Here is a 27334-nt window from a genome sequence, read left to right on the forward strand (position 1 = left end):
AAATAACATTAATTCACCTATATCCCACAGAATGATAATGGAATAAAGATGATTAAATGAATGAATGACCAAATGAATGAAAGTGAGGACAGTGAGTGAATGAGGAGGGAGAGAAAATGAATAAGCAGGAGGAGAGCAAATGAGTGAGAATAGAGAGACGGTGAATGATTAAAAGTGGGGATAGTGATGAATTAAGAGTGAAGAGAGGAATGAATGTAAGTTTGGAAGAAAGACAAATGAATGGCAACAGAGTCAATAAATGAGAAAAGGGAGGGTGAATGAATAAAAGTGCAGTATGAATGGGTAAAGGGAATGAATGAATGTGAATAGAGGGAAGGTGAATGAATGAGAACAGGGAGGGGGATTCAGCCACAATGACTCCCAGATTTTAACATATTCAACGTGCAACTTCCTTCTCAACGTTGCCGCTAATTCGGTCATTGTGTCCTCACTTCCTTTGGTGGGGATTATGGGATGTGCAGTGGGCGGAAGTGGAAGCGGTTTCCGGTGAGGGTGGGGGTTGCGAGGGAACGGGTGTTCGTGGATCTCCGGTCGCTATGGCTGTACTGAGGCTGCCTTCCAGAGTCAGCAGGCAGGTCCGCTCCGGGGGGCTCTCCCTGCCCCTGACCCGGAGACGGAGCACCTCCAGCTCCGAGCTGGACTATCTGCACAAGAGCATCGTGCCCACCGACCACTTCCAGAGGAGCCTGCCGCGGTGAGTGAGCCTCCCCGCTCACTGGGTGAGAGGGCAGCCGCAGCCTGCGACTCTGGCCGCAAGGCGGCTGTGATTTGAATGGGGCAACAACAGAGGGTTCTGGAGAAACTCAGCAGGTCTGAGCATCTGTGGCAGAGAGAAAGCAGAGTTAACGTTTCGGGTCCCATGATTCAGCTTTTGTCTGTTTCTGGTTTCCAGCAGCCGCATGTCTTTGTTTGTTTTGGGCGGATTGTTTGCCTCCTGAACCATTCCGGTGTTTATCTGAGGAAGGGTCACTGGACTCGAAACAATGACACTGTCTTTCTCCCCGCAGACCTGCTGAGTTCCTCCAGCACTGGCTGTTTTTGTTTTGTTTGTTTCAGATCACTGGTATCCGACTTCTCGGGAAGGGTTACTGGACCCGAAACGTTAACTCCGATTTCTTTACACAGATGCTGCCAGACCTGCTGGGCTTTTCCAGCAACTTCTGGTTTTGGTTCCGCAGCTCTTTGTTTATAACATCGGTAAAGAGTTGCGTTCGACAGTGTATGTTACGGTCGGGGATAATTATTGGTGCTTTTCTTGCGAAGTTGCTGATATAACTTCAGTCTGTCACTACTGTGATCAGTGTTTTTAAAATGTAAGGTGTTGGGTGGCTATATACATGAAATTCTTAGAAATATTTATTGTACTTGTCAGTTTTTTTCACATTGTGAATTTAGGCTCTTACTGCTAGTCTGTCTTCTGACTCTTTGTTTTTTTCTTGAAATCCTAAGATTACCAATTCCAAAATTGCAGGACACAATGCAACGTTACCTGACTGCACAGAAGCCACTTTTAGATAATGACCAGTATAAGTAAGTAAACGGAGAGCTTAGTGTGGTGTGTTATGCCAATATATATATTTTTTTCCCTGTTACTTAGCTATGTAGTTGAATCATTACTGTCTTTGAATTAAACACGAAGTCATAACAATGTATCCTATCCAGCCCAGAAGGATGATTGACTTGGAGCAGAGATTATTTAAAATTTAAAATCTAACAATTGAAATATAATAGCAAATATTGTTCATCTGTAATTAGCTATATAAGTGCATAGTACCTTTGAATTTGACACTATTGTACTTTGCAATTATAAGTGTGTTTTCCAGCATTGTCAATTCAATCAGTGTTGTGGAATACACTGTGTTGTGAAATGCAGGTTACATTTCTCGAACTGTTACAGTCAGGTCATGCTGAACAGAGATGAGATTTCTTCCTGCAGGAGGTGAGAAACTCTGATCATTGAAATTCCCAGCACCTTCACTGTCACATCTGCAGTGTGTCTTTAGAATATGACGAGGGAAAAAAGAACTTGGATTTATATAGCTGTTTATGACTTCCAGTTGTCTCAAAGCACTTTATAGTCAGTGAAACTAGGTCACTATTGTAGGAAATTAGGGAGCCAATATGTGCTAAGCAGACACTTTCTGAGCAATTTGATAACAATCAATAATCCCTTTTTGGTGATTTTGGCTGAGAGGATTGGTGTGGATTTGTTGCGCCGAAGGGCCTGTTTCCACACTGTAGGGATTCTAATTCTTAAAAAAAAGAGCAGCACTGAGGTCAGCATGTTGCCCCAAAATGGCAATTAGACATAAACAGAAAAATGAGGGTGTAAATGTGAAGGAACACAGTCATCTCTCTCTTTTTAATCAACTAATTTTCTCAACTTTCCTGTTTGAATCGTGCAGTCTTGTGTTCTAGTAAATCATTCACAACCCAGTTTAATGTAAATAGACACCAGCAATTTGCTTTTGAAAGTTCATGAAAGGATTCAAACCCGTTTATTTTTTAGCCATATAAATCTCTGAATCCAAACTTCTGTCTGATGTTATGACTTGCAAAACATGGCAATTAACTAGCCTGGACAAATTAAATACTTAATCTCCCTTTAAACTGTATTTACTGCTTGTCACAACTTCACATTCTGTGTTCTTTTTTTTAACATAATGTAGGAGAACTAAACAGTTGGCTGAGGATTTTGAAAAGGGAATTGGTAAACAGTTGCACGAAGAACTTGTGGCCCAAGACAAAAGAAATAAACACACCAGCTTCATTTCAGGTGAGATTAACTTCCTGATTTGCTCTGCTAGACCGAGGTTTAAAAAAACCTGAAGTCCACCCAACTCCACTATCTGCACATAGAGGGGTTCTAGTTGTTTTTGTTCAGAAAGAAGTTGCTATGTGTAAGTATTTGGTTTTGTAAAGCAATGCAGATCATCCTTTTAATAACTACATTTATTTCTGTGCTAAATTACACAAATCATTACAGCTATTGTATAAATGACCCAATAATATTTTGGAATATAGCAATGATAAAATTGTGGCACTGAGTCATATTAATAAAAGATCTAAGTTTGGTCTGTTGCCCTTCTGAATGGAGGCACCACAATTGGCTTCAGCATCCCTGGCATAGAATAGAGGGAGGTTTGCCATGATTCATTACATCTGAGCATTCAGTATTTCTTAATGGAAACAGTTTATATGGGCAATGAATGAGGGCAAGATCAAATTCAAGTATGATATCTGCTGATTTAGTCTCGTGCCAGGATTGTGCATGAGAGTAACTTTTTTGGTGAGTCACTGAAGGACCTGCAATGCTTGTGGAATAGTATAGTGATAATAGTATCTACAGGAAAAGGATGATAAAAACTGGATAACCAATAATAAATTAAAGATGGAATATGTTAATCTATATATTTGTAATGCAGTGTTTTGAGAATCTTTTCTCTCCTTCCATTTCTTTAGGACCATGGTTTGATATGTACCTCACTGCACGTGAACCAGTTGTCTTGAATCATAATCCCTTTATGTCTTTCAATTCTGATCCAAATTCTGCAAACAATGATCAGGTTATTAGAGCGACCAACATGACTGTGTCTGCACTGCGTTTCATGAAGACTTTTCGAGCTGGCTTGTTGGAACCTGAAATCTTTCATCTTAATCCTGCTAAAAGTGATACATCTTATTTTAAGAACATCATTCGATTTGTTCCTGCCTCTCTTTCATGGTATGGAGCCTACATGGTTAATGCCTACCCACTTGATATGTCTCAGTACTACAGACTGTTCAATTCTACTCGTATTCCCAGACCAGGTAGAGATGAGCTGTTTACAGATGAGAGTGCCAAGCACTTGCTGGTGATGAGAAATGGACATTTCTACACATTTGACGTTATTGATCGAGATGGAAGAATCACAAAAGCTTCTGAAATCCAAGCTCATTTCAAATATATTTTGTCTGATCCGAGGCCCCCTCCTGAATTTTGTCTTGGATATCTGACAAGTGAAAATAGAGATACTTGGACCTCGATGAGACTGAGGCTGTTGGAGGCTGGGAATACAGAGACGCTGAAGAAAATAGATACAGCCGTCTTCTGTATTTGCCTTGATGATATCACTGTGAAGGACCACCTGCAGCTCTCTCATAACATGCTTTATGGAAATGGCCTCAACCGCTGGTATGACAAATCCTTCAGCATTATATTAACCAAAGATGGTCATGCAGCTGTGAATTTTGAACATTCATGGGGTGATGGTGTAGCCGTACTGCGTTTAATGAATGAAATTTTCAAGGACACAACTGAGACACCTGCAGTTTCAGCCACTACCTTACCTGCAACAGTTGACTCCTCTCAGTCTGTGCAGAAGCTTGAGTTTAAATTTGATGATTTTCTAAAATCGGGTATTTCGAATGCCAAGGAAAAATTTGATAACACAGTGAGCACCTTAACTTTTGATGCACTGGAGTTCAAAAAAGGTGGGAAGGTATTCCTGAAAAAACACAATGTCAGCCCTGATGCAGTTGCACAACTCTCTTTTCAGATGGCTTTTTTGAGACAGTATGGAAAAACGGTTGCCACCTATGAGTCTTGTAGCACCGCAGCGTTTAAACATGGCCGGACAGAAACAATTCGCCCTGCCACCATTTATACAAAGAAATGCAGTGAAGCATTTGTGAAGGAGCCATCAAAACACAGCATCTCAGACTTGCGGGCGATGATCAACGAGTGCTCCAAGTATCATGGACAGTTGACTAAAGAGGCTGCCATGGGTAAGTCTAGGCATTCTATGGGTACTATCACTTGCTTTTATTGGATTGGTTAATAGTTTTGCCTAGTATTCTTCCCAACTTTGAAGGTGTTGACTCTTTGCAGGGTTTTGCTGTTTCCCTCGATCACTGTTGGCATTCAAATGTCTGGGCTATTCAATAATGGTTTAGCATCACACTCGACAAATTTTCTCCAATTATTTTCTGACATACACTTTCCCTAGAATTTTCCTGCAGTAAGGGTGGAAGGACCTTTGGCCTGTTGCTACTGTTCTCGTTCTTTGAAATAGCTAACCATTAGTTCCTTTCCTCTTTAATTATTGATTCTCTTTTACAATAGGATTCACAGGATTGTAGCAGCAGAAATCTAATTTTGTTAGTTCAGTTCTATTTTCTGACTTGTATAATTTTCATAACTATAGTAGTGAAGTAATTTTCTGATCAAGAGGTACATTTCTCACCTCTTCCTAATTTGGATTTAAGAGGGAAAAATGGTAGTATAGTATATTAATTTTGTCACTGTCAGGGAAAAAAAGTTTAAATAGCAACTTAAGATTCTTCTTTCAGCATTTCCCATGTTATGTGGAGTCATCACACAATATCTTTTGCCACCTTGGTGTTAACCATCTTTTTTGGGGATTTTTAGCAATGTTTTATAGTTGGGTGCTGTTTCTGCTAACTTCCTATTTGTCCAGTGCTGTTAAAGCTGCAATCTCAGATTGTTGTGAACAAATAATGTTCTTTGACTAGCATGTAATACCATTGTTCACTTTTATTTTCCAAAATGTCCCTAATCTTATGACAGGCCTCACCAGTATTAATGCAATAGAGGACCTAAAAATCTGAGCCCTGTTCTTTGCAGAATTTAATTCTGTGGAAGGTCATCCCTGCATATAGGGCTCTTTTAGAGTTTGTGAAGATATATAACATATCCAATGTACAAGTTAACATCCATGCTATCCTCTGCATCAACAATAATGTATGAACCATATTTAGTGTTTTAAACTGAGAATCTTTCTTGTGGACATCACCACCTAATTTTCTCAAAGGCTTAACAATTACCTGCTTTCCGTGAATCAATTGGACACCATATTCCTAAGCCTTGCATAAGAACAAATGCAGTGTTTAATTTTGTACTCTAGATTCTAAGGGTTTCAGTTTTCAAATGTATTTATCAGACATCAGTAACTATTTATTATTTCTTTCTTCAGGTCAGGGATTTGACCGGCATTTGTTTGCTCTGCGATACCTAGCAAAATCTAAAGGAATATCTTTACCAGAACTATTCCAAGACCCATCATATATTCAAATCAACCATAATATTCTTTCTACTAGCACTCTCAGCAGTCCTGCAGTCCAATTAGGGGGTTTCGCACCAGTCGTTCCTGATGGTTTTGGTGTTGGTTATGGTGTTCATGATCACTGGATAGGATGCAACCTATCCAGCTATCCGGCTCGAGATCCTAAAGAATTCTTAAAATGTTTAAACAAAAGCCTGAATGACATTTTTGGTGTGTTAGAAGGACAACCTGTCAGCACCTGAGGTACATGAACTAAGTGGCTAGAAATGAATCCGAATATAATGACTGTACTCTGCAATTATAAAATGTGTGCATTTATAAAGCATATTGTTGATCAGTATATTCTAGAAGAAAATGATAATTGAATCAACAGTCAATAATTGAGGGTGAGACAATGTTGTGTATTTGCAAATCTCTATTCCACTCAGGGTGGCTCACGGTGAGCTGGCTCACAGCACCAGTGACCCAGGTTCAATTCCACCCTTGGGAAACTGGCTGTGGAGAATTTGCACATTTGCCCTGTGCCTGCATGGGTTTCCTCCGGTTTTCTCCCACAGTCCAATGGTTTGCAGGTTAAGTAGATTGACCATGTTAAATTGACCAAAGTGTCCAGGAATGTGCAGGCTAGGTGGGCTAGCCATGAAAAGTGCAGGGTTACAGGGATAGGGTTGGGTCTAGGATACTATTTAGAGGTTTGGTGTGGACTCGATGGGCTGAATGGCTTGCTTCCACGCTGTTGAGATTCTATGAATCTGGGTCACACAGGACTCTAAGTGCAAGTCTCCTTACATCGCTGCCTACAAAATGAGTGTGGGTCCAAACTAAAGTGCTTAATGATAATGTGGTGCTGTTTATCAAAAGACCATATAATGACTGGAAATATAACACTGATGCACGGGCTATTTGGTGTAGTGGTATATCCCTACCTCTGGGCCAGGAGGCCCTGGTTCAAAATAAAAATACTTCCATTAGTGATACAATAGTGATGCTTTCTTGAAGAAGAAAATTGTTGGGCATTTTTAAAAAGTTTTTTTCACAAGTGTTGCATCTGACTTAAAAGTACTAGAAATTGTTTAATCCTGAATACCCAAATCTCTAGCCTTGTTAAGCACAAAATGTAGTTATTTTAATTTTATGATCTGTTTCTTGACCAATAAATTTATTTGATTACTTGAGTTGCTCCTGTGACAAGTTGACAACCACTCTTTCAATGTTATACAGCTAAAAATCCTGATTTAGCCATGACCTATGAACATTTCATACATCCTCAATTACACTTCAAATCTTGGTCACAAGTCTTAAAAGAATACCAAAGTATGTGATTGCTAGTTCATATTAAATATAAATTTTAACTTTAATAGTTTTTCACCACCACCACCCCTATATCTTTTTTTTTTGTCAACACAATCTTACAGTAGATGTGTTCAGGAATTTTGGCCAAGTCTTTTCTAAACATTTCTTTTTGGAGCTTAAATTACATTTTAAGCGTTCTATGGTTCTAATGTTGGGATGTAATGCTTCCCATGAAACATCATTTGTTTTTAATATTTCAATGCATCAAATTTGGGGACAATCAAACAGTTACCAAGCATTCAGATGTGATGTGTTTAATTATGCTGTCAATGCAATTTGAGTACTTTGCACTGTTCATTTTGTATTTGGATCAGCAGTAGTAACATAACTGAACTTTGTAATACTCAGTGCTAAATAACTGCCATGCTTCAAAGTTATGTTGAATAACATTGGACTAATTTTGGCCATCTGGACTAATTATATTACACTAATGTAATGGACCTAAAAAGGATAATGCGTTTTCAAATGAAACCAAAAATAAACTTTAGTTGGTTAACATTTATATTGGAATTGTCTGCCTCTCTCAATCTGAAGTTATTTTCTGCATTTTGTTTTGATGGGACTCATGTCATAAACTCTTGGAAAAATATTTACCAGGAATTTATCAGGGCTAATTCAAGACTTGGTACATAAGGTTTTACTGGAAATCCTATTCATTCAAGTAAATCCAAGTTAGCATGTTTAAGTAACTTAACTGAATTTTTGAAGAAATAACAGACTGGGTTGATGAGGTTAGTGGAGCTGATGTAGGCTTCCAAAAGACATTTGATAAAATGTCATAACAAGCTGGTCAACCCCAATCAAAATTAAAGGCCTGTAGAATAGCAGGAACACTGGCAGTGAGGATACAAAGTTGGCTGTGTGAATGCTTGTTATTTTTGGTCTGAACGAAAAGCACTTGGGACAATCCCCAGGGATTGGTGTTAAAATCACTTCCTTGATCTATGTTAGTTAAATGATGACTTTATCCTCATCAAGCTACCTGTTGCAGGTGTATCTCCCCATAATAGTATTGGTAGGAGTGACTACCACATAGACCTTGTGGGAACAAGTTCCATTGTATTGTGGATATCCTCCATATTAAGTGACACTGCCACTGTGCCAACTGGGATAGATTTGGAAATAGAAACATTTGCAGTCATGCAGTTTTGTGTTAATGGACCAGTAGCAGCAGAATTGTAACCAACTGTGTAGCTGAATGGCCTTAAAGTCCCCACTCTGTCATGATCATTACCACCACCTCCCACCGAACCCCAATCACCCACAAAAAGTTTAACATTGAGGGCTATCTGCCTGTAAAACGTGATCTCTGCAATGCACTTGTTAGTGTGTCACCTTTGTGACATTAAGATCAAGAATCTCATCTGTAGAATGTAGAGCAAACAGCCATGTTAATGAGAATGCACAGCTCAGTCTCAAGAAATTCTTAGAGATGACCATCTATACTTTATTCATTCATAGTAATGTATTCATTTGCTCTGCTAGTGTTTATTACCCATCCCTAACTGCCCACTGGGCAGTTAAGAATCAACCATATGTTTTGCATCTGGAGCCATATGGAGACTACAGGTAAGGATGGCAGATTTCCTTTCTTAAAGGGTATTAGTGAATCAGATGGGGTTTTACAACAATCGACAGGTGGGGGGCGAGCTGCTTTCTTGAACTGCCGTAATCCATGTGTTGTAGGTTGATCCACAATGGTTTTAGGGAGGAAAATGCAGAATTTTGACACAACAGCACTGAAGGAACATGGATATATTTCCAATTCAGGATGGTGGGTAGCTTCGAGGGGACCTTGCAGATGATATTCCCAGGTATCCTCTACCCTTGTCCTTCTAAATGGAAGTGATGGTGAGTTTGGAAGGTGCTGTTTAAGGATCTTCAGTGAATCCCTGCAGTGCAGCTTGTAGATTCACATCTACTACTGAGAGTCAGTGGTGGAGGGAGTGAGTGTGATGCCAGTCAAACAGGTTGCTTTGTCCGGAAAGGTGTCAAGCTTCTTGAATGTTGTTGGAGCTGTACCCATTCAGGCAAGTGGAAAGTATTCCATCACACTTCTGACTTGTCTCTTGTAGACAGGCTTTGGAGAGTCAGGTGGTAAGTTACTCACACAGTATTCCCAGCCTCTTGTAGCCACTATGTTTATGTGGCAGTTTATGGTCAATGGTCACCCCAAGGAGGTTGACAGTGTAGGTTTCAATGATGGTAACACCAGTGAATGTCAAGGAGCAGTGGTTAGATTGCTCTAATTGGAGATGGTCATTGTTCAACATTTGTGTGGCATGAATGATACTTGCTCCATGTCAGCACAAGCCTGGATACTGCCCAGGTCTTGTGTGTCTACATGATTGGCTCATGGATGAACAAAAAAAAACAGAAAAAGTACATTATCTAATTTATCTTAACAAATAAATCTTTCAGCAACCAAGTGTTAGCTCCTGGAAAAATGCTTTATAACTTGATATCCAGGCATGCTGCTGGTAACCTCACTAAGGAGATAGAAGCATGCTCAGACATGTGAACCAAAAGTTATCTTCCATAGGTGAACCGGAATGACGAAACCTACATCAATGCTAATTCAGCTGGCCAGTGTTAATTTTTATTAAAGATAATTAAACTTTGACTTGATAGATGAGGATGAACTGATTCACTGGTAAGTATATGCCAGATGAAATTGTGGTGTTTTTACTTCTCTGCCTCAGTTCATTTGAGTATGAGAGAATCCTTAGCTGTTAAATGTCTGTCAGAGTCCAGTTCAGATTTTAACAAACTGATGAGTGACTTCATAGATTCCCACAGATTCCTGAATTTTCTCATCATAATCATTCCAATCCTAACCAAGATAAAACAAGTTATTTCAGATAATTGTTCAGCAAGTCCAATTTATACCTTTTCTACTTTTTATCAGATCCAGTTCCAAAAGAAGAGTGTGTAGCTAGCTCACCTTTTCCAGCAGATTAATCTCACAAAATTTTGTTCCAGACTCTGCCCCTTCTGCAGCAAATCCAGCCTAAAAGCACAGGATGAACTTTAGTAAGCAGCTGATCAACACTTCATTGCACTAACTGAACTTTCAGCTTTTATTTTACTGGGGCAAATGATCCACGTCAATGATGCAGCTTTCATTTTCATTGCACCAGCCATTTATTACATTTGCACTTGACTGTGAACTTTCTTACAAATTTTGCATTGGAAATTTCTGTGACGAGAGAGATATTTTGGTGCAGCATTCTCTCCAGGGGATCCAGGGTATGTGAGAATAGGGCAAGTCACTATCTCTTAACCAACCAGATTTAAAGAATCATGAATCAGGAGCATAGAGTTTGAACCAGGCATTGCAAGTCACAATATTTAATATAATGGCAAATCAGACAAGGCAAAAAAAAGGATGAGAATGATTGGATTTTTAAAAAATGTCACTAAAACAAAAGTGTTGTTTTAAAATTTCTAATCAAAATCTTACATAGGATATAATGTAATGTAACAGATCATTCATCCATTTACACTCCACTCAAGCCTCCTCCCTCCTCATCCAATATCAATGTAACCCTTTGTTCTCTTCACACTAACTTGCTAATTTAACTCCCTTTAAATTATTCTGCTTGTTTATACCATTCCTGTGATGGAGAGTTCCACATTCTCACAACACCCTGGATACAGAGGTATTTTTGAATTGTCTATTGGATTTCTTGATGACTTTCTCAGCCTGACTGTCTTGAATTATGTTCTTCCTTGATTGGAAATATTCTCTCAATATGCCTTGCAACAAAATATTCCATATTTTAAAAAGTTTTCAAGTTCACCCCTCCGGTATTTTGAGAGAAGAGACCCAGTCTCTCAATTTTTATGTCGACTCAGGTATTTCTATTATCAGGATTGTGAATCTAATCTGCACCCTCTCCAGTGCCTCAAACTTTATAATATTGCAACCAGATCCATATGCAGTTCATAGTGTGATTTAATCAAGTTCAATACAGATTTAGCATTGAAATTAAAAAGGCCCAAATTGATCCAGAAACAGATGGTTAAACATGACAGGTGAGTTCAAAGTCTTTGGTCCTTAGACTTAAAGGAGTGAAGATCACAGAATTATTACGGTGCAGAATGAGGCTGCCTGACCGACTGTGTCTGCACCAGATCTCTGAATTAGCATTATGGCTTAGAGCTATTTTCCTGATTTTTTTTCCCCCTCATAATCCTCAATATTGTTTCTAGTTAAATTATCATATAATACACTCCTGAATGCCTCGATTGAACCTGCTTTCACCATACTTCCTGGCAATGGGTTCCAGCTGCTAAATACTCACTGTGAAAAAGCTTTTGCTCACATCACATTTGCACCTTTTGCAAATCAACATCCTCTCATTCTCGATCCTTTAATTTAAAAAAAAAGTTTCTCCATTTATACTCTGTGCAGCTCCGTCATGACTTTCAAAACTTCAATAAAAAAGATCATGAGGGGCATGGATAGGATAAATAGACAAGGTCTTATCCCTGGGGTGGGGGAAGTCCAGAACTAGAGGGCATAGGTTAGGGAGAGGGGAAAGATATAAAAGAGACCTAAGGGGTAACCTTTTCACACAGAGGGTGGTGCGCATATGGAATGAGTTGCCAGAGGAAGTGGAGGAGGATGATACAAATACAGCACTTAAAAGGCATTTGGATGGGTATGTGAATAGGAAGGGTTTAGAGGGATATGGGCCAAGTGCTGGCAAATGGGACTAGATTAGGTTAGGATATCTGCCAGCATAGATGAGTTGGACTGAAAGGTCTGTTTCTGTGCTGTACATCTCTATGACTCTAAATCTTCTCAAACTTCTCATCTGAAAGGAGAACAGTCAGAACTTCAATCTATCTTCATAACTGAAATTTCTCATCCCTTGGATCATTCTTGTATACCTATTCTGCACACTTCCAATTGTATTCACAACTTCCTGAAGTGTAGTACTTAGAACTGTACACAATACTTGAACTGAGGTCTGTACTAATGTTATTTGAGTTCAGCACCGTCTCCTTGCTCCTGCATTTTATACCACTGTAAATAAAGCCCAGGACACTGCATGTACTGAAATCAAAATACTTCAGGTGTTGGAAATCTGAAATACAAACATACTCAGCAGGTCTGGCAGAATCTGTGGAGAGAGGAGGAGTTCAGTCTAACTCCTCAGTTTCAAAGAGTCATACTGAACCTGAAACATTAACTCTGTTTCCCTCTCTCCAGATGCTGCTAGACCTGCTGACTTTGCTAGCGTGTATTTATTAACTGCTTGCTCTATCTATTCTTCAACCTTCAGTGATTTGTGCACGTATATAAACAGATTTCTCTACTCTTGCACACTAAGGTAATGCCCTTTACTTTTAATCTTACCTCCATGTTCTTTCTATCAGAATGTCTTACGTCATACTTCTCTGTACTGAACATCATTTGCCATCTACCTGCCCACTCTACCAATTTGTCAATGTCCTTTTATAGTTCTACACTGTTCTCACAATTTATCATGCTTCCAAGTTTTGGATGATTGAAGTGTGGAAATTGCCCCTATATGTAAAGATCTAATACATGTATATATAATCACGTAAAGCAGGGGTTCAAACTAGATCCCTGGGGAACTCCATTACAAACCTTCAGCCCGAGAAACATCTTTAACCATTGCTCTTTGTTTCCTGTTCCTCAGCTAATTTGCATCCATATTGCAATTGTTGCATTTATTCCTGAGTAATACGATTTCTCACAAGTTGATTACATAACACAGTATCAACGCTTTTTCAAAGTTCCTGTACACCAAATCAACGGCATTACTCTCCTCAACCGTCTTTGCTAGTTCTTTAAAAAACTCAAGTTAGCTAAATATGATTTTCCTGAAGAAATCTGCCTGATTCTTCCTAACTTACCCACATTTTCCATGTGTCTAATTAAACACAGGGCAGCACGGTGGCACAGTGGTTAGCACTGCTGCCTCACAGCGCCAGAGACCTGGGTTCAATTCCCGCCTCAGGCGACTGACTGTGTGGAGTTTGCACGTTCTCCCCGTGTCTGCGTGGGTTTCCTCCGGGTGCTCCGGTTTCCTCCCACAGTCCAAAGATGTGCAGGTCAGGTGAATTGGCCATGCTAAATTGCCCGTAGTGTTAGGTAAGGGGTAAATGTAGGGGTATGGGTGGGTTGCGCTTCGGCGGGTCGGTGTGGACTTGTTGGGCCGAAAGGCCTGTTTCCACACTGTAAGTAATCTAATCTAAAAAAAATCTAATAAACTATTTTGAATAATTGTTTCAATAATGTCCACACCACTGAAGTTAAACTGACTAGTCTGTAATTACTGGCCTTATCTTTACAACACTTTTTGAATATCTGTATTAGATTTGCAATCTAATATAGATCGAGCAAGTCCCCCGAGTCCAGGGGAAATATAAAGATCATTATCAGTGCTTCTGTAATTTACAATCTCACCTTTTTAAATATCTTTACATTTTGGAGTGGGTCACTGCAGGGGGAAAGACCACAATAAGTGAGGGTAAAGTTTTGCTGGGAAAATGTATCAAAGATAGAAGTGAGAAGTGGGTGAAAAAAAAAAACAATGGCTGCAGAAATATTGTGGCAAATGTGACAGCAAAGTTAGAATTTAAAAACTGCAGATTATGAGATCACGGAAGAATGTGGGTGGTAAGCAAAGCATGGAAGTTATTGCAGATGAGCTTGTTAGTAACTGAGCTCATGAAAGTGAGGCCTGCTATGGGAAATGAAAGGATTGTGGGTGAGGGTTTGTCCATGAATATGGAAGGAGGGTTTATACAAGATAAGGAGAAGTTTAGTGCAAACAGACCAGCAGTGGAATTACTGCAGGGAAGAGAAACAAAATTAGTTTGTAACATGGGAATGTCCCCAATTGAATACGTCAGGACAATGTCAAAATCTAGAACTAGCAAATCAGTAACTTACTTACTTGTGGTTGAAAGTCCACTGGTTCTAATCCTCGACACTCAAAGTGTACTATAGTTTTAAACTTTTCACTGTCATCAGCCTTAGTACAAAAGAAATAGAGCCTGATTAACACATTTGCAGCATCATTTTGTAAATAAATACATTTGCTTGTTTCTACTGGTATATAAGATTTCTTTTCAGGAACACTGCAGATGAATGAACGGACCAAGTACCTGCTGCTTGAAACAAGTTTACAACTGCACAGAGGAGGTAACACTTCATAAGGCAACTTACATTGTAAGGCTTCATTGTGTCCTTCAGAATATCTAAAAAAAATGCAGAGCCACATATCAAGGATTTAACATTCAAATAACATTAATATTTTAATCACTACAGTTGAAACTGTCAAATCAACCACTGCTAAAAGGTCAACTACATGCCGTAACAGCTATAACATTGGTTTTAAATATCAGTCTGCACTGAACTGCTGGATAATTCGGTAGCTTCAAATATTTGAACAAAATAATGGCCAATATACAGAATTAGTGGAGCTTTTGCTTTTTGTTCAGAATAATTAATATTTTACTTCAACTAAAGGATGAATACTAGAGTCTGCAACAGTAGATGTTAAATAAACAATTACCAAACTGCATACTTGATGGTCAGATTGCAGCTATTGTGACTGCCAGAGTAATTGTAGTTGTGAGGCCCCAACATCATTCTGCCCTGCGCTATTGCTCATCACTGCCAGGATGCTCATGAGAACTCGCAAATAAATACAATTTAGATGTCACTGAGAGAAATGCCAGTGGAAAAGCATAGATGATCGATTGAACACAAAGTGCACTGAGACAAAGAAGATAATGCAGGGTAGAAATAACAGTCTTTATGATGGACATGATATATTGGATCAGGGTGAAATAGTACAGTTGTTATGAACAATCTGATTCTGTCTCAGAATATTTTAGCATATTGAAAAGGACTAGAGTTGTGTTAAACACTTAGCTAGTACTGACTGTGTATATGAAGGAAATCTCTTTAACAGCAAGTAGTATCAACCACTGAAATGGATGCTGAGGACAGATCATCATGTTTCCAAAACTGATGTCAGTGACATCCTGTTACAGTATTTGCTGTTTCCACAAGAGGTTTAGATAAATGTGAGGTGCTACAGTTTGGAAAGACAAATCAGGGCAGAACTTATACACTTAATGGTAAGGGTGTGTTGCTGAACAAAGAGACCTTGGAGTGCAGGTTCATAATTCCCTGAAAGTGGGGTCCCACGTCGACATCGATATGCTTGCCTTTATTGGTCAGTGCATTCAGTTTAGGAGTTTGGAAGTCATGTTGTGGTTGATTAGGTCATTTTTGGAATACTGCATGCAGTTCTGGTCTCCTTGTTATAAGAAGGATGTTGTGAAACTTGAAAGGGTTCAATAAAGATTTACAAGGATGCTGCCAGGGTTGGAGGGTTTCAGCTATAGGGGGAGGCTGAATTGGCTGGGGCTATTTTCCCTTGAGCATCAGAGGCTGAGGGGTGACTTTAAGAGGTTTATAAAACAATGAGGGGTATGGATATGGTAAATAGACAAGGTCTTTTCCCTGGGGTGGGGGAGTCCAAAACTAGAGGGCATAGGTTTAAGGTGAGAGGGGAAAGATTTAAAAGGAACCTAAGGAGCAACGTTTACACGCAGAGGGTGGTGCATGTATGGAATGAGCTGCCAGAGGAAGTGGAGGAGGCTGGTACAATAACAACATTTAAAAGGCATCTGGATAGGTGTATAAGTAGGAAGGGATTTGAAGGTTATGGGCCAAATACTGGCTAATGGGACTAGATTAATTTAGAATATGTTGTCAGCATGGACAAGTTGGACCGAAAGGTTCGTTTCCATGCTGCACAGCTCCATGATTCTAAGTAGAGCAACACTGAGTATATAAAAATAGTTGGACATTGCAGCAGACATTGCAAAAGATTATATGTAACTGACAGTTATTACATTTCTATGAAGATCATATCAAAATTAGTATTTTGTTCTCAAATCATTTTTAAACTATTGATAAGTCACTTCATTTCTTGTAGCAATACAACTAATTCATTGATTTTGAGAGATAGAACTTCATACCACCCTCAGAGGTTAAGTATGGGGCATTATTGATCACTACTCAGAACACAGGTAGGCTAAACCCACTGTTATGCATCAAATGGTTTAATGCATCAAATCTGCCCTAGCTGCAAGCTGCTGCCAAATATTTAAATATTATGGTTGCAACTTTAAATAATCTAGCTTCACAATCTTATACGCTGTTAATGGTTTCAGTGCTTGTCCATGTACTCTGACTTCACATTGCAAAACAAATGATTTCAAAACATTATTACTGTCACCACATGTAGAACTGCTTCTGATCGGGGAACTGATGGTCTGGTGGTATTATTGCTCGACTATTAATCGAAAAACTCAGCTAAAGATCTGGGAACCCAGTTTCAAATCCAACAAGGGCAGATTGTGGAATTTGAATTGGATAATCTAAAATCTGGAATTAAGAATCTACTGATGACCATGAAACTGTTGTTTAGAAAAAACCCACCTGGCTTACTAATGATTTAGTAAGTTTGCAGATGACATCAAAATTGGAGGTGTAGTGGACAGCGAAGAAGGTTACCTCAGATTACAACGGGATCTTGATCAGATGGGCAAATGGGCTGAGAAGTGGCAGAAGATGTGCAGGTTAGGTGAATTGGCCATGCTAAATTGCCCATAGTTTTAGATGAAGGGGTAAATGTGGGGGAATAGATCTGGGTGGGTTGCTCTTCGGAGGGTCGGTGTGGACTTGTTTGGCTGAAGGGCCTGTTTCCACACTGTAAGTAATCTAATCTAATCCAGATAAATGCGACGTGCTGCATTTTGGGAAAGCAAATTTTAGCAGGGCTTATACACTTAATGGTAAGGTCCTAGAGAGTGTTGCTGAACAAAGAGACCTTGGAGTGCAGGTTCATAGCTCCTTGAAAGTGGAGTCGCAGGTAGACAGTACAGTGAAGGTGGCGTTTGTATCCTTTCCTTGAGTGGGCAGAGTTTTAAGTACAGGAGTTGGGAGGTCACGTTGCGGCTGTACAATTGCAACATTTAAAAGGCATCTGGACGGATTTATGAATAGGAAGGGTTTGGAGGGATGGGCCAGGTGTTGACAGGTGGGACTAGATTGGGTTGGGACATCTGGTCGGAATGGACAAGTTGGACCGAAAGGTCTGTTTCCGTGCTGTACATCTCTATGACTTCATAACTCTCTAACAGCTTGTACAGTTGTTGCTATTGCTAAAATTAATCTCTTCCTAAAAAGGATGGTTTAAACAACGTGAAAAGAAATTACAAAAATGCAGTGTAATAAAACATTAATCACTGAAACAGATTAGGATTCCTCTGTAAATCACCTACCAATGGAATTCTCTCTTGAACACAGCTTGCACTTCTGTATCATACTGGCACTTCCTCTCCCACCTTTGAGTGGGGCACTGTTCTGCACAAAACAAGAACTTGCATTTATGTGGCACCTTTAAAAATATTAAATGTAGCAGGTTGGGAGAATCATATCAGGATTTAACTTTTAAAACAGCATGCTGACCAATCATGGTCCAATGACTAAATACATGGAGCGCTACATGATTTATTGTTTTATTGAGAGTAAAAGAAAAAAACAACAAAATAGGACTCACCATTAATGTGATATACTGCCATTTATCAGACACCTCTCCACAATTCTGACATTTCAACTAACGTAAAAGCATACAGAAATTAATTAAGTGTTTGTGAGTCAGACACTGTTTATGCTACAGCCACAACTAGCACCACTCAGTAGTTTAGGATTAAGACATGCTTAGACAAGTTTGTGTCCTTAAATAAAACCATTGTGGGAACAACTTTGCTACAAGAATTGCAGTGGTAATGAGACAAACAGTGTTGAGAAATTATTTTAAATGATTGTTCAGATTTACTTTTCATACAATACTGAACAGGATAAAAAAAACAAAAATATAAACAGAAAACATTGCAAATACCTAGTAGGTCTGGTGGTAAATATTGAAAGAATAAAGTTATAATATTTCAGACCTAATACATCAAGTTTGATATGCTTTGCGGTAGACTAAATCACAATAATGAGATGAGAGGAATTCAGTAGAGTATGATAAATTACAAGTAGAACAGTACGATGTACAACTGAGCTTTAAGTTGAGCAGTGCGGCGGAGGTTGGGGGATTCAGTAGATATGTGATAATCTACAAGGATTTGAGTAGACAAGTTAGTCTGTGGAATATTGGGTTTGTGAAGAGTGATGTGTTGAGTTGTGAGGCTCGAGTAGAGCAACTAATCTGTGCGGGTTTGGTCAGAGCAGTATAATGGGCTGTGGAACATGAGTAGAGCAGCTTGAGCTGTGGGATATTGAAAAGAGCAATATGATGGATTGTGAACGTTTCAGCAGAGCAGCATGTTAAGCTGTTGAATGGGCTGATGTGTACAGCAGTGTAATGAGCTGTGGGAGCTTGAGTACAGCAGTATGGGTTTGTACAGAACAATGGGATGGGCTGTGGGAGGTTGAGTAGAGCAGTATGGGTTTGTATAGGACAGTGGGAGGTTATTTAGGGTTGTGGGAGGTTGCTTAGAGCAGTGTGAGAGGGTGTATGGAGCAGTGTGAGGGGCTGAGGGAGGATGTGAGAGGAGCAGTGTGAGGAGCAGTGTGAGGAGCAGTGTGAGGGGCTGCGGGAGGATGTGAGAGGAGCAGTGTGAGGGGCTGCGGGAGGATGTGAGAGGAGCAGTGTGAGGGGCTGCGGGAGGATGTGAGAGGAGCAGTGTGAGGGGCTGCGGGAGGATGTGAGAGGAGCAGTTTGAGGGGCTGCGGGAGGATGTGAGAGGAGCAGTGTGAGGGGCTGCGGGAGGATGTGAGAGGAGCAGTGTGAGGGGCTGCGGGAGGATGTGAGAGGAGCAGTGTGAGGGGCTGCGGGAGGATGTGAGAGGAGCAGTTTGAGGGGCTGCGGGAGGATGTGAGAGGAGCAGTGTGAGGGGCTGCGGGAGGATGTGAGAGGAGCAGTGTGAGGGGCTGCGGGAGGATGTGAGAGGAGCAGTTTGAGGGGCTGCGGGAGGATGTGAGAGGAGCAGTGTGAGGGGCTGCGGGAGGATGTGAGAGGAGCAGTGTGAGGGGCTGCGGGAGGATGTGAGAGGAGCAGTGTGAGGGGCTGCGGGAGGATGTGAGAGGAGCAGTGTGAGGGGCTGCGGGAGGATGTGAGAGGAGCAGTGTGAGGGGCTGCGGGAGGATGTGAGAGGAGCAGTGTGAGGGGCTGCGGGAGGATGTGAGAGGAGCAGTGTGAGGGGCTGCGGGAGGATGTGAGAGGAGCAGTGTGAGGGGCTGCGGGAGGATGTGAGAGGAGCAATGTGAGGGGCTGCGGGAGGATGTGAGAGGAGCAGTGTGAGGGGCTGCGGGAGGATGTGAGAGGAGCAGTGTGAGGGGCTGCGGGAGGATGTGAGAGAAGAAGTGTGAGGGGCTGCGGGAGGGAGTGTACCGCAGTGTGAGGGGCTGCGGGAGGGAGTGTACCGCAGTGTGAGGGGCTGAGGGAGGGAGTGTACCGCAGTGTGAGGGGCTGCGGGAGGGAGTGTACCGCAGTGTGAGGGGCTGCGGGAGGGTGTGTACCGCAGTGTGAGGGGCCGCGGGAGGGTGTATACCGCAGTGTGCGGGGCCGTGGGAGGGTGTATACCGCAGTGTGCGGGACCGTGGGAGGGTGTATACCGCAGTGTGCGGGGCCGTCGGAGGGTGTATACAGCAGTGTGAGGGGCCGTCGGAGGGTGTATACAGCAGTGTGCGGGGCCGTGGGAGGGTGTATACCGCAGTGTGCGGGGCCGTGGGAGGGTGTATACCGCAGTGTGCGGGGCCGTGGGAGGGTGTATACAGCAGTGGGAGGGTGTAGACAGCAGTGAGAGGGGCCGTGGTAGGGTGTATACCGCAGTGAGAGGGGCAGTGGGAGGGTGTATACCGCAGTGTGCGGGGCCGTGGGAGGGTGTATACAGCAGTGAGAGGGGCCGTGGGAGAGTGTATACCACAGTGAGAGGGGCTGCGGGAGGGAGTGTACCGCAGTGTGAGGGGCTGCGGGAGGGAGTGTACCGCAGTGTGAGGGGCTGCGGGAGGGAGTGTACCGCAGTGTGAGGGGCTGCGGGAGGGAGTGTACCGCAGTGTGAGGGGCTGCGGGAGGGAGTGTACCGCAGTGTGAGGGGCTGCGGGAGGGAGTGTACCGCAGTGTGAGGGGCTGCGGGAGGGAGTGTACCGCAGTGTGAGGGGCTGCGGGAGGGAGTGTACCGCAGTGTGAGGGGCTGCGGGAGGGAGTGTACCGCAGTGTGAGGCGCCGTGGGAGGGTGTATACCGCAGTGTGCGGGGCCGTGCGAGGGTGTATACCGCAGTGTGAGGGGCTGCGGGAGGGTGTATACCGCAGTGTGAGGGGCTGCGGGAGGGTGTATACCGCAGTGTGCGGGGCCGTGGGAGGGTGTATACCGCAGTGTGCGGGGCCGTGGGAGGGTGTATACCGCACTGTGCGGGGCCGTGGGAGGGTGTATACCGCAGTGAGTGGGGCCGTCGGAGGGTGTATACAGCATTGGGACGGTGTAGACAGCAGTGAGAGGGGCAGTGGGAGAGTGTATACAGCAGTGTGAGGGGCCGTGGGAGAGTGTATACAGCAGTGTGAGGGGCCGTGGGAGAGTGTATACAGCAGTGAGGGGGGCCGTGGGAGGGTGTATACCGCAGTGTGACGGTGTATACAGCAGTGTGAGGGGCCGTGGGAGGGTGTATACAGCAGTGTGAGGTGCTGTGGGAGGATGTATACAGCAGTGTGAGGGGCTGTGGGAGGATGTTTCCAGCAGTGTGAGGGGCTGTGGGAGGATGTTTCCAGCAGTGTGAGGGGCTGTGGGAGGATGTATACAGCAGTGTGAGGGGCTGTGGGAGGATGTATACAGCAGTGTGAGGGGCTGTGGGAGGGTGTATACAGCAGTGAGGGGCTGTGGGAGGGTGTATATAGCAGTGAGGGGCCGTGGGAGGGTGTATATAGCAGTGTGAGGGGCCGTGGGAGGGTGTATATAGCAGTGTGAGGGGCCGGGGGAGGGTGTATATAGCAGTGTGAGGGGCTGTGGGAGGATGTTTCCAGCAGTGTGAGGGGCTGTGGGAGGATGTATACAGCAGTGTGAGGATGTATACAGCAGTGTGAGGGGCTGTGGGAGGGTGTATACAGCAGTGTGAGGGGCTGTGGGAGGGTGTATACAGCAGTGTGAGGGGCTGTGGGAGGGTGTATACAGCAGTGTGAGGGGCCGTGGGAGGGTGTATACAGCAGTGTGAGGGGCCGTGGGAGGGTGTATACAGCATTTGGACGGTGTAGACAGCAGTGAGAGGGGCCGTGGGAGAGTGTATACAGCAGTGTGAGGGGCCGTGGGAGAGTGTATACAGCAGTGTGAGGGGCCGTGGGAGAATGTATACAGCAGTGAGGGGGGCCGTGGGAGGGTGTATACCGCAGTGTGACGGTGTATACAGCAGTGTGAGGGGCTGTGGGAGGGTGTATACAGCAGTGTGAGGGGCCGTGGGAGGGTGTTTCCAGCAGTGTGAGGGGCTGTGGGAGGATGTATACAGCAGTGCGAGGGGCTGTGGGAGGGTGTATATAGCAGTGAGGGGCTGTGGGAGGGTGTATATAGCAGTGTGAGGGGCCGTGGGAGGGTGTATATAGCAGTGTGAGGGGCCGTGGGAGGGTGTATATAGCAGTGTGAGGGGCCGTGGGAGGGTGTATATAGCAGTGTGAGGGGCTGTGGGAGGGTTTATATAGCAGTGTGAGGGGCTGTGGGAGGATGTTTCCAGCAGTGTGAGGGGCTGTGGGAGGATGTATACAGCAGTGTGAGGATGTATACAGCAGTGTGAGGGGCTGTGGGAGGGTGTATACAGCAGTGAGGGGCTGTGGGAGGGTGTATACAGCAGTGTGAGGGGCTGTGGGAGGGTGTATACAGCAGTGTGAGGGGCTGTGGGAGGGTGTATACAGCAGTGTGAGGGGCCGTGGGAGGGTGTATATAGCAGTGTGAGGGGCCGTGGGAGGGTGTATATAGCAGTGTGAGGGGCCGTGGGAGGGTGTATATAGCAGTGTGAGGGGCCGTGGGAGGGTGTATATAGCAGTGTGAGGGGCCGTGTGAGGGGCCGTGGGAGGGTGTATATAGCAGTGTGAGGGGCCGTGGGAGGGTGTATATAGCAGTGTGAGGGGCCGTGGGAGGGTGTATATAGCAGTGTGAGGGGCTGTGGGAGGGTTTATATAGCAGTGTGAGGGGCTGTGGGAGGATGTTTCCAGCAGTGTGAGGGGCTGTGGGAGGATGTATACAGCAGTGTGAGGATGTATACAGCAGTGTGAGGGGCTGTGGGAGGGTGTATACAGCAGTGAGGGGCTGTGGGAGGGTGTATACAGCAGTGTGAGGGGCTGTGGGAGGGTGTATACAGCAGTGTGAGGGGCTGTGGGAGGGTGTATACAGCAGTGTGAGGGGCTGTGGGAGGGTGTATACAGCAGTGTGAGGGGCCGTGGGAGGGTGTATACAGCAGTGTGAGGGGCCGTGGGAGGGTGTATATAGCAGTGTGAGGGGCCGTGGGAGGGTGTATATAGCAGTGTGAGGGGCAGTGTGAGGGGCCGTGGGAGGGTGTATATAGCAGTGTGAGGGGCCGTGTGAGGGGCCGTGGGAGGGTGTATATAGCAGTGTGAGGGGCCGTGGGAGGGTGTATATAGCAGTGTGAGGGGCCGTGGGAGGGTGTATATAGCAGTGTGAGGGGCCGTGGGAGGGTGTATATAGCAGTGTGAGGGGCCGTGGGAGGGTGTATACAGCAGTGTGAGGGGCCGTGGGAGGGTGTATACAGCAGTGTGAGGGGCCGTGGGAGGGTGTATACAGCAGTGTGAGGGGCCGTGGGAGGGTGTATACAGCAGTGTGAGGAGCCGTGGGAGGGTGTATACAGCAGTGTGAGGGGCCGTGGGAGGGTGTATATAGCAGTGTGAGGGGCCGTGGGAGGGTGTATATAGCAGTGTGAGGGGCCGTGGGAGGGTGTATATAGCAGTGTGAGGGGCCGTGTGAGGGGCCGTGGGAGGGTGTATATAGCAGTGTGAGGGGCCGTGGGAGGGTGTATATAGCAGTGTGAGGGGCCGTGGGAGGGTGTATATAGCAGTGTGAGGGGCCGTGGGAGGGTGTATATAGCAGTGTGAGGGGCCGTGGGAGGGTGTATATAGCAGTGTGAGGGGCCGTGGGAGGGTGTATATAGCAGTGTGAGGGGCCGTGGGAGGGTGTATACAGCATTGGGACGGTGTAGACAGCAGTGAGAGGGGCCGTGGGAGAGTGTATACAGCAGTGTGAGGGGCCGTGGGAGAGTGTATACAGCAGTGTGAGGGGCCGTGGGAGAGTGTATACAGCATTGAGGGGGGCCGTGGGAGGGTGGATACAGCAGTGTGAGGGGCCGTGGGAGGGTGGATACAGCGGTGTGAGGGGCCGTGGGAGAGTGTATACAGCGGTGAGAGGGGCCGTGGGTGAGTGTATACAGCAGTGTGAGGGTGTATACAGCATGAGAGGGGCCGTGGGAGGCTGTATACAGCATGAGAGGGGCCATGGGAGGGTGTATACAGCAGTGTGAGGGGCTGCGGGAGGGAGTATACCGCAGTGTGAGGGGCTGCGGGAGGGAGTGTACCGCAGTGTGAGGGGCTGCGGGAGGGAGTGTACCGCAGTGTGAGGGGCTGCGGGAGGGAGTGTACCGCAGTGTGAGGGGCTGCGGGAGGGAGTGTACCGCAGTGTGAGGGGCTGCGGGAGGGAGTGTACCGCAGTGTGAGGGGCTGCGGGAGGGAGTGTACCGCAGTGTGAGGGGCTGCGGGAGGGAGTGTACCGCAGTGTGAGGGGCTGCGGGAGGGAGTGTACCGCAGTATGAGGGGCTGCGGGAGGGAGTGTACCGCAGTGTGAGGGGCTGCGGGAGGGAGTGTACCGCAGTGTGAGGCGCCGTGGGAGGGTGTATACCACAGTGTGAGGCGCCGTGGGAGGGTGTATACCGCAGTGTGCGGGGCCGTGGGAGGGTGTATACCGCAGTGTGAGGGGCTGCGGGAGGGTGTATACCGCAGTGTGAGGGGCTGCGGGAGGGTGTATACCGCCGTGTGCGGGGCCGTGGGAGGGTGTATACCGCAGTGAGTGGGGCCGTCGGAGGGTGTATACAGCATTGGGACGGTGTAGACAGCAGTGAGAGGGGCCGTGGGAGAGTGTATACAGCAGTGTGAGGGGCCGTGGGAGAGTGTATACAGCAGTGTGAGGGGCCGTGGGAGAGTGTATACAGCAGTGTGAGGGGCCGTGGGAGAGTGTATACAGCAGTGAGGGGGGCCGTGGGAGGGTGTATACCGCAGTGTGACGGTGTATACAGCAGTGTGAGGGGCTGTGGGAGGGTGTATACAGCAGTGTGAGGGGCCGTGGGAGGGTGTATACAGCAGTGTGAGGTGCTGTGGGAGGATGTATACAGCAGTGTGAGGGGCTGTGGGAGGATGTTTCCAGCAGTGTGAGGGGCTGTGGGAGGATGTTTCCAGCAGTGTGAGGGGCTGTGGGAGGATGTTTCCAGCAGTGTGAGGGGCTGTGGGAGGATGTATACAGCAGTGTGAGGGGCTGTGGGAGGATGTATACAGCAGTGTGAGGGGCTGTGGGAGGGTGTATACAGCAGTGTGAGGGGCTGTGGGAGGGTGTATACAGCAGTGTGAGGGGCTGTGGGAGGGTGTATACAGCAGTGAGGGGCTGTGGGAGGGTGTATATAGCAGTGAGGGGCTGTGGGAGGGTGTATATAGCAGTGAGGGGCTGTGGGAGGGTGTATATAGCAGTGTGAGGGGCCGTGGGAGGGTGTATATAGCAGTGTGAGGGGCTGTGGGAGGGTGTATATAGCAGTGTGAGGGGCTGTGGGAGGATGTTTCCAGCAGTGTGAGGGGCTGTGGGAGGGTGTATATAGCAGTGTGAGGGGCTGTGGGAGGATGTTTCCAGCAGTGTGAGGGGCTGTGGGAGGATGTATACAGCAGTGTGAGGGGCTGTGGGAGGGTGTATACAGCAGTGTGAGGGGCTGTGGGAGGGTGTATACAGCAGTGTGAGGGGCTGTGGGAGGGTGTATACAGCAGTGTGAGGGGCTGTGGGAGGGTGTATACAGCAGTTTGAGGGGCTGTGGGAGGGTGTATACAGCAGTGTGAGGGGCTGTGGGAGGGTGTATACAGCAGTGTGAGGGGCTGTGGTAGGGTGTATACAGCAGTGTGAGGGGCTGTGGGAGGGTGTATACAGCAGTGTGAGGGGCTGTGGGAGGGTGTATACAGCAGTGTGAGGGGCCGTGGGAGGGTGTATATAGCAGTGTGAGGGGCCGTGGGAGGGTGTATATAGCAGTGTGAGGGGCTGTGGGAGGGTGTATATAGCAGTGTGAGGGGCTGTGGGAGGATGTTTCCAGCAGTGTGAGGGGCTGTGGGAGGATGTATACAGCAGTGAGAGGGGCTGTGGGTGGGTGTATACAGCAGTGAGGGGCTGTGGGAGGGTGTATACAGCAGTGTGAGGGGCTGTGGGAGGGTGTATACAGCAGTGTGAGGGGCTGTGGGAGGGTGTATACAGCAGTGTGAGGGGCCGTGGGAGGGTGTATACAGCAGTGTGAGGGGCTGTGGGAGGGTGTATATAGCAGTGTGAGGGGCTGTGGGAGGGTGTATATAGCAGTGTGAGGGGCCGTGGGAGGGTGTATACAGCAGTGTGAGGGGCCGTGGGAGGGTGTATATAGCAGTGTGAGGGGCCGTGGGAGGGTGTATACAGCAGTGTGAGGGGCTATGGGAGGGTGTATACAGCAGTGTGAGGGGCTGTGGGAGGGTGTATACAGCAGTGTGAGGGGCTGTGGGAGGGTGTATACAGCAGTGTGAGGGGCTGTGGGAGGGTGTATACAGCAGTGTGAGGGGCTGTGGGAGGGTGTATACAGCAGTGTGAGGGGCCGTGGGAGGGTGTATACTGCAGTGTTTGGGGCGGTGTCAGTCAGTGAGAAGCCTCCCTGTTGCAGACACACTGTCACATTGATGAGTATGAACTCCACCTTCAGGTACCAGCGGAAATCCTCTCCCTCCGGCCGCACGTTGCTGATATTTTCCAAAGTCGCTTTGAACTGGAGCCCGAATTTCTGCAACAGGTGAGTGAAGCATGAGGATCAGGAACCCATCGGAGAACGATCTAAAACTACTTTCAAAATAAAACTTGTCCATTTCACTCACCACCATCTTGGCCTCGACACACACATCAATTTACGGCTTGTCGTAACGAAGGTAATCACGACCTGCGCCCCCTGCAGCGGGCAGCAATATTACAGGGAGAGGAGACCAAGCTTCTTTGAACAATACCTGCAGGTTAACTCCTGCTTGCAATATACTTAACACCTTTGGATTACAGAAGAACTGTCAACAATTTGGTGGGAAAAATGAAATTACATTGCACAAATCTTAGCTTTTAAATATTTCTTTTTATTGGCTGTGTTTCAGTAGCAACATTGTGTCTAATTAACATTGTACCTGCATTGCAAAAGATTAAACACTGGAAAACATAAATAATGTCAAAAGTATCAATCAATTTACTTTGGATGGAGGACTGGGACCGTTCCCAGAAAATAAAAGGTGAAAAGGTAATGTAGACCGTGGCACAAAGAGGACCAAATGGCCTGTTTCTGTGTATTCTCAAGGTTACCTAAATTCAATTTCATTTCACTGAAAAATTGAAATTAATTTTCATCTTGCTGTTAGCCTCCTGCCAGAAGGTTGGCAGCCATACATCTCCATGCGTTCCTCTACATATTCCAGATAGTGCAACTGCACCCAAACTATTATATATGTTTCTAACAAATATTCATCAATTATGGTCCTCATTATCGCTTATCTCGCTTTTCTTTCCCAGATTACAATTGACAATCCCTTTGTCTG

The 27334-nt window shown here is 45.3% G+C and overlaps 2 protein-coding genes across 5 annotated transcripts; one reads left to right on the forward strand and one right to left on the reverse strand.

Moving 5' to 3' along the window:
- The first annotated feature begins 525 nt into the window (after nt 1–525).
- Nucleotides 526–7941, forward strand: cpt2 (carnitine palmitoyltransferase 2). Of its 2 annotated transcripts, none has more exons than XM_043699316.2 (5): nt 526–715; nt 1471–1551; nt 2691–2797; nt 3484–4788; nt 5997–7941. In XM_043699316.2, exons 1-5 carry the CDS (start codon nt 558–560, stop codon nt 6326–6328), a joined length of 1983 nt encoding a protein of 660 aa, XP_043555251.2. In that variant the 5' UTR covers nt 526–557; the 3' UTR covers nt 6329–7941. The 2 variants fall into 2 exon arrangements, with proteins under 2 accessions (XP_043555251.2, XP_087846773.1); XM_087990647.1 differs by lacking the exon at nt 526–715 and adding an exon at nt 1044–1218.
- A 2075-nt stretch (nt 7942–10016) lies between these two features.
- Nucleotides 10017–26682, reverse strand: czib (CXXC motif containing zinc binding protein). Of its 3 annotated transcripts, none has more exons than XM_043699317.2 (8): nt 26636–26682; nt 26461–26544; nt 18065–18121; nt 17787–17868; nt 14650–14681; nt 14378–14455; nt 10384–10449; nt 10017–10272 (listed from the first exon to the last, which is right to left on the reverse strand). In XM_043699317.2, the coding sequence occupies exons 1-8, from the start codon at nt 26639–26641 to the stop codon at nt 10195–10197; spliced, it is 483 nt and encodes a 160-aa protein (XP_043555252.1). In that variant the 5' UTR covers nt 26642–26682; the 3' UTR covers nt 10017–10194. The 3 variants fall into 3 exon arrangements, with proteins under 3 accessions (XP_043555252.1, XP_043555255.1, XP_043555253.1); XM_043699320.2 differs by having other exon boundaries at nt 14374–14455; nt 26636–26679; XM_043699318.2 differs by lacking the exon at nt 18065–18121 and having other exon boundaries at nt 26636–26656.
- Between the last annotated feature and the right edge of the window lie 652 nt (nt 26683–27334).

The sequence above is a fragment of the Chiloscyllium plagiosum genome, unplaced genomic scaffold (genome assembly GCF_037043375.1).
Source record: "Chiloscyllium plagiosum isolate Xiang-an unplaced genomic scaffold, Cpla_swu_hap1 HiC_scaffold_9, whole genome shotgun sequence".
Lineage (NCBI taxonomy): Eukaryota > Metazoa > Chordata > Chondrichthyes > Orectolobiformes > Hemiscylliidae > Chiloscyllium > Chiloscyllium plagiosum.

What these genes read in the sequence shown, in the direction of transcription:
- cpt2 (XM_043699316.2), top strand. Translation starts at nt 558, where the DNA reads ATGGCTGTACTGAGGCTGCCTTCCAGAGTCAGCAGGCAGGTCCGCTCC. An exon ending in TTCCAGAGGAGCCTGCCGCG is followed by an intron (nt 716 to 1,470) that starts GTGAGTGAGCCT and finishes TGAAATCCTAAG; the next exon opens with ATTACCAATTCCAAAATTGC. An exon ending in TTAGATAATGACCAGTATAA is followed by an intron (nt 1,552 to 2,690) that starts GTAAGTAAACGG and finishes AACATAATGTAG; the next exon opens with GAGAACTAAACAGTTGGCTG.
- czib (XM_043699317.2), bottom strand. An exon ending in CAGTGGACTTTCAACCACAA is followed by an intron (nt 10,450 to 14,377) that starts GTAAGTAAGTTA and finishes CTGTGCTTTTAG; the next exon opens with GCTGGATTTGCTGCAGAAGG. An exon ending in AGATTAATCTGCTGGAAAAG is followed by an intron (nt 10,273 to 10,383) that starts GTGAGCTAGCTA and finishes TATCTTGGTTAG; the next exon opens with GATTGGAATGATTATGATGA.